At 39.6% G+C, this 12,068-nt stretch overlaps 1 protein-coding gene across 2 annotated transcripts; it reads left to right on the top strand.

The window, feature by feature from the left end:
• The first annotated feature begins 7,694 nt into the window (after positions 1 to 7,694).
• Positions 7,695 to 11,752, top strand: etaa1b (ETAA1 activator of ATR kinase b). Of its 2 annotated transcripts, none has more exons than XM_068327682.1 (6): positions 7,695 to 8,006; positions 8,200 to 8,316; positions 8,621 to 8,679; positions 8,786 to 8,895; positions 9,061 to 10,424; positions 11,061 to 11,752. In XM_068327682.1, exons 1-6 carry the CDS (start codon positions 7,850 to 7,852, stop codon positions 11,384 to 11,386), a joined length of 2,133 nt encoding a protein of 710 aa, XP_068183783.1. In that variant the 5' UTR covers positions 7,695 to 7,849; the 3' UTR covers positions 11,387 to 11,752. The 2 variants fall into 2 exon arrangements, with proteins under 2 accessions (XP_068183783.1, XP_068183784.1); XM_068327683.1 differs by having other exon boundaries at positions 11,080 to 11,328.
• Positions 11,753 to 12,068: the final 316 nt, after the last annotated feature.

The following is a 12,068-nucleotide window of genomic DNA, read 5'->3' as shown; positions in this document are numbered from 1 at the left end:
AGACAAAGAATATAGTAGAAATGAGCAGGACAGAAAACACAGCAGGAGGACAGGAGAAAATTTAGAAAAACTGCTGCTTGGAGGGAAACTCGTAAATCAAGGATTAAAAAAAAACAAAACTGTTTTGATTATGACAAACCAAATTTCCTACAACGAAAATGTTGAGGGTCAATTTTAATGTTGTATTTGATAATCAAAGTCAGAAAGTTGACTATTTGTCATATAATTAGTGAAGAAATATTAAATCTTGATTCTTTTTTTTTTCTGAATTTATGGTTGAATTTCCATTAAAAGATCTTTCATGAGAACACAGCCCAGATTTTTTTTTTTTTTTGGCACCTTACCTTCCTCTCACATTTCTTACAACACAAGAACATTTGAATTAGTTAAAAGTGCATATATGCCAGATTAATCTTAATGTCCCACCCATGGTCTTGCATATTCATATAAATATAACATGACTGCCGCTCACATCTGAATTTATTGGTTTTCCTCCTCTGCAAATTAGGGGGCCTCCAATTGATGAATATTTTAGCACATGTGCACTCTGCGGGACATTTATCATCGGCTTTGCTATTATAAACAGAATAAATGAGCAGTCAAAGTCGGGTGCTGGTACAGTGTGGTGTGCTCAGTCACACCGCCCCTCTGCAGTCTCTTGCTTTAGTCTTCCTCTGCCATTGCTGCTATGTCTTAATCCTGCCAAACGACTATTTGGCGTCACCTTCGCATGTTATACGATGTCACCTGGCACATACCGTCCAGATGAGGGTTTACCATAATTAAATATATTACAGGTAGGCCCATTAAGGGATAATCTAGAGATCAAGACGTAGAAGTCTTGCATCTCATCCGCAGCACCCAAAGCAGGCAATCATCACAACCTTAGTTGAATCTATGTTAACTGAAGCCCTGAGGGGGTCGAGACAGAGGTTAATTGAATATGCTAAAATTATGTTATTTCATCACCGACATTAAGTTTTGGAGGTTAGCCTAATAAAAAAAAGTATGATTTTTTTCTTAAATAAAAGGCATTGTTCCTTTTTATTTTTCCCCCCTCATCCTTGTTGCTAAGCTAATCTTTGGTGCTCCTTAGAGATCATCCATCAATCACATGGAGTGGATACTGTTGATAATGGCCTCATTGGTTTTCTGAAACAGATTTTTGAGTGTTTCAGAAGAGATTTACCAGAAAAATAAAAAGTAAATGGGAAGGGGAGAATCTTACTTGAAGGACAGGTAAAGCTTTCACAGGACAGAGGGTTGGCACCAGCGGGACGTTCCACAAGAGAGATATTGACACCCTTGAATCTTCCTATGTTCCTTAATGAGCTTTTAAAGCAAAGAAATGTTTACTTGTTCATAATCCTGATATACTGGCCAATAAACAGAAAGACAACCATCCTGCTGTGATGGTCTCCTCTCATCTTTATCCTCTTCATCTTCCTCCTTTGCTGTTTGACAGTGCAGTTGGGGATTTTAGTCCATCCCCGGTTGCCCCATGTGACCTACTGCTAGGATTCCTTCAGAAAAGACCTCAGACCACTTCAGGCTACATCGTACCACTGCTGAGGCCCACTGGTCTCACAACGCAGAAGCAGGCATTGTTTGAAATGCTTTCATTCACAGCCCCAGCCATTGGCAAACATTGTGAAATGGGTGAAATCCCAGCTTGGTGATGCTGGCACAGAGCATCCTGGATCCCTTCCACTTCACAGAGCTCTGCCACATGCTAACTGTCATCCATGAGGCACTGCTAGCCCAAAGGGGGGTATGGTGGAACAGGGTGAGGGATTATGGGGGAGTAGAGAAAGGGTGTTGTAAACATTGGAATATATACTCTACAGTTAGAAGAATGGAGGACAACTCCTTAGAGACAGAGCACCTGAGGCCATAAGAGGTGATTACTGTTTATGCAGACGCTATTCTCTGACTTGAGCCTCACATTCTCCTTATTTCACTCACCTGGCATCTGCCTAGTGTCCCTGGAAACCCCCCCACCCGATCTAACACCCTCACAAACCTCCTTGTCCTCATTGCTGTCTATGCCTGGTAGATCCCCTGGCATGTTCGCTCCTCCTTCATAAACACTAGCAGCTGCTTGGGCAATTAGCCATTACCTCTTTACTTTTTACTATAATACCCAGTCCTCAGAAATCACCACAATTAGCTATTTAATTGCTTCTAAACAACCCAGGCGTAGCTAATAAATGGAAGAAGGCAGTAGGTAGTTAGGAGAGGAGACTGGCTTCTGGGAAAGAATTGGGCTAACCTGTTCTTCCTCTCTCCTCCCCACGCAGCCTTTGGCAATCTTGTCTGCTGTGACATGACTTGGATAGGCTTATAGAGGAGGAGGAAAGACAGAGCGGGTAAAAAAAACAAAACACAAGGGAGCGGAGGTATGATGTCTCATATTCAAATTGAAACTGACACATCTGTGCCCTTTATCCCATGGTCTAACTATCACTTCTGAGAAATGCTAACATTCGGTGTGACAGAGGGTGTTACAGTGACTTTTAGACAGACAGGAGACAGCGCCCCCCCCGGGCGTGGATTTGTGGGGCAGCGTGATATGATGCAGCTCGCTTGACAGAGCAATGGGGATACCCCCAAGATTATCAGAATGCATTAAAGGGAGGCATGAAACAGCTAACTGTTGATTAAATCACTGTTTTATCCACACTGGCAGTTCCAGTTAACCTGTTTAACATTGACAACAGCTACACCACTGACATAATAATGGCCCATAGGCCTAGCTGTCCTCTGTGCATAACGTCAAATACAATTTATGTTTATCTAAGGAAAGAATAAAAGAAATAGATTTTTAAAAAATATACAAGTGTTTAAACGTTTAATTCAGTAATTCATTTTTCAAATTTCAGATATTGCTGATTTTTTTTGGTTTATATCTCGCTGCTACCAATAGCACAATATCCTATGGCGTGTGCTTTATTGTCTTTTAGATGAAATAATTACTTTAGTTAGTTAAAGAGACTATAATAAAATACATTAAGTCCAATGTGTGTGCTTTAGAATTCAAAACAGATGATGAAATGGAGTGAAAACTCCCATGATTGAATGAAATGTACTTTTTATATCTCTTCTCCAAACATGACATCATTCCTACTTTTATATTGTTGTTTGTCTGATATTCGGCTAACTGTTTGGCTGTAAGGATGAAATATGACATGTTTCTTTAATGATGTCAGCAGCATCAGCACCTATCAGGATGGAGGATCCGCAGCACCTGATTTTTTTCCTCATATGGTTTTAGTTTTCTTCTCCGCTACAATGATAATTTTAATTCACTAAATGACAGCGAGTTTGCCCATAAGATGACACATGTTACGATTGCCCTGGACTCCCATGCATTTATCGTTAGCACTGAATAAATATCTGTTGATGTCTTGATGAAACCGGAGTCATGCTTTAACCAGAAAAATGGAGGCTTCGGCTACAGGTCGTCTGTTTATAACAGCTTCTGGCATTAAATAAAAGAAACACAGTTGATTGGCTTCCCCAATTTTCTACATTGATAAACTGCTTCCAAATGAAAACAATCAAAGCAGAATCAAGTATAATCACGCATAGTAATTCACTGCAGCTTGTGTATGTTGTCTATTACAAAATACCCTTCCACCAGAACCCCACTAAAATATTCTCTGCACAAACGTCCCTCCGTCTAGTCGATACGATATCTCTTTAGTTACTGAAGCTCTCACTCTTGGTCTTTTCCCTAACATGCACACACAAAAACACCAATACACACACACACACACACACACACACACACACACACACACACACAAACACAAATACACACACACACACTGTGCTAAGGAGGTATACAAGCACCATCTAGTGCTTTATTCTGGAAATTGCTCTGCCAAATGATAAAAATGTGTAGAAGTCCATGGTTATTTTAAGTTGAGAATATTTGATAACTGATTTGACACCGAGATGCTCAAATTCTCAGTGCATTCACACATACATGTTCTACATGGTGAGAGGGATGAAGATATTTTGTGTCAAATGTCGAGGAGCGCCTTTGTCTCTTTTGTTAAAGGTTTGGTTTCCTTTTAGTAATACAAAGGTCACTTTTCAAATGTTCAATGCAAAGATTTCCTTCTGGGTAAAAGGTGTGATGCATTGCGTGTCTGTGTCTACATGTATGTACAGGTGTATGTGTTGTCGCGTGCCTCCTTTCCTCAGCTTTCACAGATAATGATGGTGGAAAATCTGATTTGTTTCAACAGCAAACGGATTTATCTGGAATCAGAAACGCACGTCACTAACCTGTTCCCACTCTTTATTTGATGATGACGTACTTGAGAAAAAAGCCACATCTTTGAATGTTCTCCCGTAAAAATACCAAATATAGTTTCAAGGAATAATATAATTAAGTAATCAAGTACTGTAATTCCCAAATGGACTTGCAAGACCTGAGTCTTTTGATTCTCAGTGACCATAAAAGGCAATTGATTTCACTAAAGTGAGAACAGGAACTTCATCACGTAGAAGAAAACACATTTCTTAGCATCGTGGAACTTCTATCTATTTGTACCGACTCAGAAATTTACAGTAACTTTTTTAAAAAGTTGAAAAACAGACGTTTTGACAGAAGAACTAATTCCATAAGGATTTTTCTACAGGCTAGACAAATCACGATAAACTCAACAGCATTCAAATGTGTAATGAGAAAGAAGTCTAAGAGGTCAGAAAAATACTGTGGAGATTGATATAATAACAGATAGTCCATTTAAACTATTTCAAAAGTTCACCTGCTAATCACACAAAACAAAACATAAGCCGCTGACCCAAGAGGCTAAAAAATGTCTTGTACTTGAGTACATACTTGCCCTGTGAGCATTGTACAAATATTTTCTTTCCTCTTCAAGAAGTTAGTACTTTATACTGGTTATGATTTTTTTTTAAATTCTTCAGCGAGCTGGAGTCAAGGTTTGACATCTGAAGGAGAGTATCCTTCAACTGAGTGGTTCAAGTCCTCCGCTCAAAATGTGTTTTACAAGACGTCACTTCACTCGTTTGACTCTTACAGCACAGAATGATTTATGTGCAGGAGAAGGAATGCCTCTTAACTTCTAGCTATGTTTACATATGGAATAGATTTTGTGACATCACAATATTTTAAAAGCTTGTTCCCAACTTATGGTACGTAAGTGTGTGGAAAGCCTCCTCTGAGGAGAGAACAGGGAACACTTTATATCCAACTGTAAATCTTAAGAAATTTAAAATAAGTGCATCAAGAATGCAACACTTTCCATGAAGGAGATGTAATGTGGAGGATTTGTGACAAGTAAAAGAGCTGCTGTTGAAAAAAAAAAAATCCTTATCAATTAAGTTAAATGCTAATCCAACAAGACATACGCACCATCAAAATAATTCTCCCAATGTTAAAGAAAGTGAAAAATATGGACCCACCCTTTTATCCATGTCCCCTTCAAAAATTAATGATTACATCTTTGGCACAAGACCAACTCTTCCACAAATTTTCATGAAAATCTGTCAAGTATTTAAGGGGTTATTGATAAAAATGCTGAAAAATGTCTCACAATGTTACAAAGACAACACGATTTTTATGGATCCACACTATTTCTCTGTCCACTCCAAATCTGGACAGATTCTACCCTATTTTCCACTTTCCCACCCAGTTTCATTGTGATCCATCAAGTAATTTATGCTTTTATGCTATGCATAAAAAATATCAAAAACCCCTGTCTAGGAATCCTTACAAAAATGGAACAATTTCTGACTGCTCATTTATGCAATTCAAAATATAATGTTGACTCTCTTGTTATTTGCCCACCCCTTCCGCAAAGTTTAATTAAAATCCATCTGGTAGTTTATGTACAATAGTCTAGAATCATTTTAATAAAGCAAACAAACAATCATCGGTGAAAACATAAACTCCTTGATGGAGACTGTTAGCACTGCAAAGCGAGCACTTTTATGTCGTCACAGATGTAGGTCTTTAAGTGAAGAAGACTTTTATGATTGTTTTAGATTAAAGAATATCAATAGCTGATCTTGTGAGCCACGATCCTGCATATTTCAAAGACTGAGTGAGGGAAGGGTGGAACACTGAACTGAATTAAAACATACAGTACAAATTAAATTCTTATGCCGTGCTGTGAAGCAGATGAGCCCAGTTTCGGGTGGTCCTTTCCAACTCTGATTGGTTTTAGATTTGTTGAGGACACACAAATATACCATTTTTGAAGAAATAAAACAGACTTTGTTTGGGATGGAATGATAAAGACGTGGACAGTCGTAATTTCTGGTGTTTACATTTTTCCAACCATTAATACTGGAAAGACAGACTACAAGATTTAAACTGTATTGTTGAGTAAACTGATATCATCACAATCGTCCATAAGATCTTGTTGTTATTGAAAGGCCTGATTTCTGACAAAGAGATAGTGAAGGTTGATCCTCACTGATATTCATAAATAATGCTTTCAGATAAAATCACAGCCTCAGTACTGTGGTTACATCAACAGACCTTTGTTGCATTTTTATACATACATTTTTTTAATCACATAAACATTTATTTGGTAATAGACATGCAAGCCACACAAACAATCTTCCACAACAAGCATTGTGCCGAGAAACAAGTTTCAAGCCCAATAAAGCCTGAACAATGGCTAGACCTACTTGGTTGTACCAGTCAGTCTACAGTAAAAATTTATTGTACTGCTTGCCAAAAACAAATACAAGCTGCAGATTTAACATCTGTATCTCATGAAACTCCCAGATAAAGCCTGCACGGATAGGGAGCAACAATCCACATTTAATTGAAATTTAATTTGAAATAGAAAGAAACTGGAAGTGCATTTTTTTTAGAGAGGTGGTAAGGTACGTCTTCTGACGAAATACTAATGCTAAGGCAAACACACCAATATTCAGCGGTGGAAGACATGCACATATATTTAACTTGAAAAGTTTTCTAAGAAATTTACAGGTAAACTTTTGCATTCAATTTTTACATTTTAGCAGTAAAAGTGATTTTTTTTCTATAAATTTTACATAAGAAGAGACATTAAATACAAATTGTGCTCTGTCGGTGTTGAATTGCTTGTTTAAATATCATTTTTAATGATTTATAAATATGCAGGTCAATTCTTTCTTATTTTCAGTTTTTTTTTTCTCATGTTTTTTTTTTTGGATTTGAAGTAAAATATAAAATAAAATCCATTGTTTAAAATACTTATTTTAGGAACTTAAGTAGTCGCAAAATAAACGTAAACGTAGTAGAGTAAGAAATATCCATATCCACCTGGAAAAACGTAATTGAAGCTATGTAAATAAATAAATATATACATAGATAAATAAATAAGTGATTTTTAAAAAAAAAAAAAAAACACTTTTTACAGCTAAATACTGTATCCCACCACAGCAGACTACCAAGCTCGTTTTCATTAAAAGACTGCCAAATATTTTATGAATTGCATTTTCTGAAAAACAAACTACTTACAGAAAATTTAAGGACTTCTCTTCTTAGTTTCGAGTCAAAAAAAAAATTATTTCTGTACATGAAAATAACGCACATATTTATTTTCCTTATTATTAACTAAGTGATATTTAGCCTTATCGTGGTTTAAGCGGCTGCGACCAAACCTGCCCGGCATCCGTAGTTTGATGACGTCACCAGTAATCATGGCGACCAAATTTGAATGAGTGAGTTGGATGCTAAGGAAAAAAAAAAACATCAAACGTGGTGGCGAATGCGTGATTAGCAATCGAATAGGAGTTGTTTGTCACGCTGGTTCCGTGACACGAAGCTTCCGTGGATCAGTGAGTGAAATAATGTCCGGCGGTGTCCGCGAACATGTCGCTGTTGTGGAGAACCTTATCGGAACCCGCTGCTAACAAACCAGAGTTCACAGACCTGTGGAGGAACGTGTCCAAACTCTGTGACAGCAGAACACAAGACAGGAAGACGGAGAAGCAGCTGTCCTTCTCATCCAGGTCACCCGTGGGCAAAGGTGAGGCTGTGTTTTCAGCTAAATAACGATCAGGTGCTCAAGTTTTTAAAAAAAAAAAACACCCCAGAATTAATTGACATTGTTCCACGTGATCACATGCTTTTACAATAAATGATTACCTGAACACAACAGACGGGCTGTGGGTCTTTTGAAGTTAGCTGTGATGCATCACGTGACACCTGTTCCATCCCAGATTTGCAGAGTCCAAAGAGCAGAGGCTGGAGCAGATACCCTGGAGGCAATAATGCAGATTCTCCTGGAGATGTGGAACCATCACAAGACATTTTCTGGGATCCCACATCTCCCACTGGTAAGGAGAGAAAAACAAGGTGGATTTAACACCTGGACCAACACCTGCTGAACCTGCTTCTTGTTGTGTTACTTTATGAGGATAGACTGGGGAAGAAATAAATGTAATTTACATGGTGGATAATTTTATGACTTGGGTCATGATTACTTTTAATACTTCTTGTACTACCTGTTGTACTGCCCATGTTGTACTGCCTATTGACCATGGGTCTGAGAGGACTGCAATTTCATCCGTGCTGTATGTCGTGCATTTAAGGTACACTTCACAATAAAACTGACTTTGACTTTATCTGTTTCTACATCAGGGCACAAGAACACCAGGGTTGTGGAAATATCAGATATTGTCAACAGAATTGCTCCAAAGGTTGGTTTGATTGTTTTCTTTATTACACACTTAACTGTAACACTTTATATTTTGTCTTAGAGTCTCGTTCAGGTGATATTTTGAGTTTCGCTTGTGTCTCAAACAGGATGTGAAACGAAGGGGCAGTGAGTCTCCTCTGCTGCAGTGGATAGGAGACAGTGCTGTTCCTTCCACACCGGATGACCTGAGACCGAAAGCCCGGAAGAAGTCCTCTCGGTACGTAGTTGACATGTCAGCCCAAATGCTTACTGACTTATTTTCCTCATTAACACAGTAACGAACCACTGTAGATTATTTCTGCCTGCAGGACTGTTTTGTTTTTACATTTGCTGCCTTTTATGATTTGATAATAATTTGATGTGGTTTTACTTCCTTTGGCAGGAAGAGCAGTGTTGACGACCTGGTGATGCTGGCTCGGCAGTTTGACAGGAATATGCAGCAAGACAATGAGACTTCAGAAGAGCCTCACACTGACAGCAACAGCCTTAGTGAATGTGGGAACACTGCAGAGACACCATTCCCTGGTAATTTGAGGGACTCGAAGTGTGCGTCTTCATCGGATCAAGCGGAGGCAGAGCTGAACGCGCTCTTTGACAGCTCGACTCAAAGTGTCAGCGGCCGCCTCAGCGTGGCCTCGTCGGCGTCCGCCCCTTCGCAAGAAGTACGGAACCGACCCGTGACATCTAATGTAGTTCATTCCCAACAATCAACGCTAGAGTCTGCAGCTGGACCATTTGATCCAGCTGCACATCCTGATCGAGATGATGAATTTTCTTCTTCCAACGCAAACCATGTTGATGACTTCGACGACGACTGGGAGAACGATGACTTACTTAATGACTCTTTTGTTCTGGCGTTGACCCAGAATCCTGACCAGAAACGTGACACCGCCCCTAAAACTTCCTCACAGGTTAACGCTAAGACAAACGCTACTCGGGTCACCTCTGATTGCACATCTCTTACTGCGCCCCAATCTTCAGACTCGCACTCCAAGCCAAGCTGTAGCACACAACAGGAACTTTGTTCCAAACGAAAGACCACCACCAGAAGCACTTTCAAGCTCGAGCCCATACCTCACATCCAGCCCAAAGCGGCTGCCAAGAAGCCTTCTGACTCCAGCTTCACTGTTATCCAACCCAAACTTGAGAGTCATGAACAGAAATCTGCTACTTCAAAGACATCGCCGGCTCCTCAACCTGACAAGATCGGCGATGGTCCAAAAGAGACGACTTGTGTAGCTGCGGACGCCGTTAAACACATTTCTGACAGCTTATGGGACGATGGGAACGACGATGCACTGCTCTACCAGGTGTGTGACAGTGTGGAAAGGATCTCCAACACTCAGCCACTGCTTGGTTGCCACGACAACTGCCAAGAGAAACAAGAAACTGCTGGAGACACACAGCGAGGAGCCTCCCCACGACCAATGGATGCCGGTGCCCGGGCTAGGAGACAGTCGCCATGTGCTTTTGTTCTTTCAAACTCATTACCAGGGGCAGGCTGTGAAACTGTGAACTACCAAGGATGGAACATTCCAATGAACGGTGCCAACAACAATTCAAGATTGTCTCAGAGCTTCCCAGGAAGCCACATGAGTCTGGGAACATTTAACCAGCACAGGGACTCCTCTGGAAATGCTATCGCGGAGGTGAAGCCGCTTACGGTGGCCGCCAGGGGAACGCAGAAGTCCTGTCACAGAACCTTCAAGAGAAATGTGTGTGAATCAGCGGTTATAAACAACAAAGGTAAGATGTTTGAATGAGGTTATTTACGCCAAGGCTGTATTCCCAAGAATAATCACGGTTATTAGGAAACTGTTTTATCTCAAGGTCGATGACAGCTACTTTTCCTCAAAGCAAAACCGCTGCTTTAGTGAATTTGGAAAAAGAAAGTATGTAATAAACTATATTCCATTAAAAAAAAAAAAAGTTTTTCCCCCTAAGATAAAAGTTCAGTGCTTTTGCTTCACTTGGCAAATTGTTATTTTGGGTAACACTCCATTGAAGTGAGGTCTCACTAGTAAAACAGATGTCACATGTTGTTGTTATAATCACTGACAGTTCGGTGCATCTGCGCATGAAGAAATTCTCCCCAAAGCCAGTAAACACAACGCTTTTGATTTGTGACGCTGTCACCAGTCCAAACCTCAGGTAGCTTCACTGCCAAAGAAGAGCAAACTGATTTTCTTCTGGACACGGAAGGATTCTTTACTCCCAAATGAGCCCCACCGTTTGTCCCCCACTTATCTAAGTTATGGTTTTCATAATTCTATATTAAAGCTGAGCTTCTGGAGTTTTTCCTTACGCTTCTTCAGAGATGTAACTGTTTGCACTTCCCAGCACTGTGTTTCATTACTATGTTTCATTTCATATTTTTCCAAGTTTTCTTATTCTTCTCTAGTTTTCGTCACAAGCCAGACGACAGGACAATGCTCCGCAGCCGAGATCGAGAGGAAGAAACAGGAAGCCTTGGCCAGAAGGCGACAGCGATGCAGAATGTCCCAAAATCGCCTTTAGAAAACGTTTCACTCTATACGATTGTTCAGTTACCTCCTCATGAGCACCGAACAATTTTGACCTCGATGATCACCTCTTTGCACAGAAAAAAAAAAGATGGATGCCTGTTGTTGGATGAGCTACTGGATGTTTCTGCTGCTTATTTAAAACATTTGAAAGAAGATATTTATTTTATACAGTCTGATGCATGACTTCCTGAGATTTTTCTCATTTTGATTTTGAAAAATAATTCCGCATTGTTCAAAATATATTGTGTTTTCCAGCATCAGTTCAAATGTTAATAGAGAGATTTAGTTCATGTGAGCTTCTCTGTTACTCCTAAGGCTGTGATTAAAACGGTGTCGGTGATGTTACTCATCAGAAACTGACCTTCCTATGTTTGCACGTGCGTTGAATAAGAAAGGTGACATGTCTGCCTCTTCTGGTGATGCAGACTCGATATAGTTTTCACTTTCATATTTGATTACTTTAGTTGATGTTGACTGACTGCATTACCTGTAACACAATATGAAACTTAAATTTGGAGCCAAACTATATAAATGAAACAATAAACATGTCATGATACAGCTGATTTTGCGTTATCAGTATTTCAAATTGGTTTCTGTTTTCCTCTTTGTGTGTGTGTGTGTGTGTCTGCAAATTTGTAGGCACAGTAAGAAATTTGTACTCAAATGGTTTTAAAACACCCATAGGATCAAAAGGAAAGGAAGGGAAAACTGCCTTATTGCAAAGGTTTTTACGAGCTCTTTGTAGGCTTTAACTAGAGGAGTATGAGATAGATATTTCAACCCCAACTCCCAAATACCACTTCGTCTTGCAATCACCTTTATACTTTATTCTTTCACCAGGCAAAATCAAAATAGTAATGAACAT

The sequence above is a fragment of the Antennarius striatus genome, chromosome 11, assembly GCF_040054535.1.
Source record: "Antennarius striatus isolate MH-2024 chromosome 11, ASM4005453v1, whole genome shotgun sequence".
NCBI classification, from domain to species: Eukaryota; Metazoa; Chordata; class Actinopteri; order Lophiiformes; family Antennariidae; genus Antennarius; species Antennarius striatus.
This window is presented reverse-complemented; position numbering and strand designations above follow the sequence as displayed.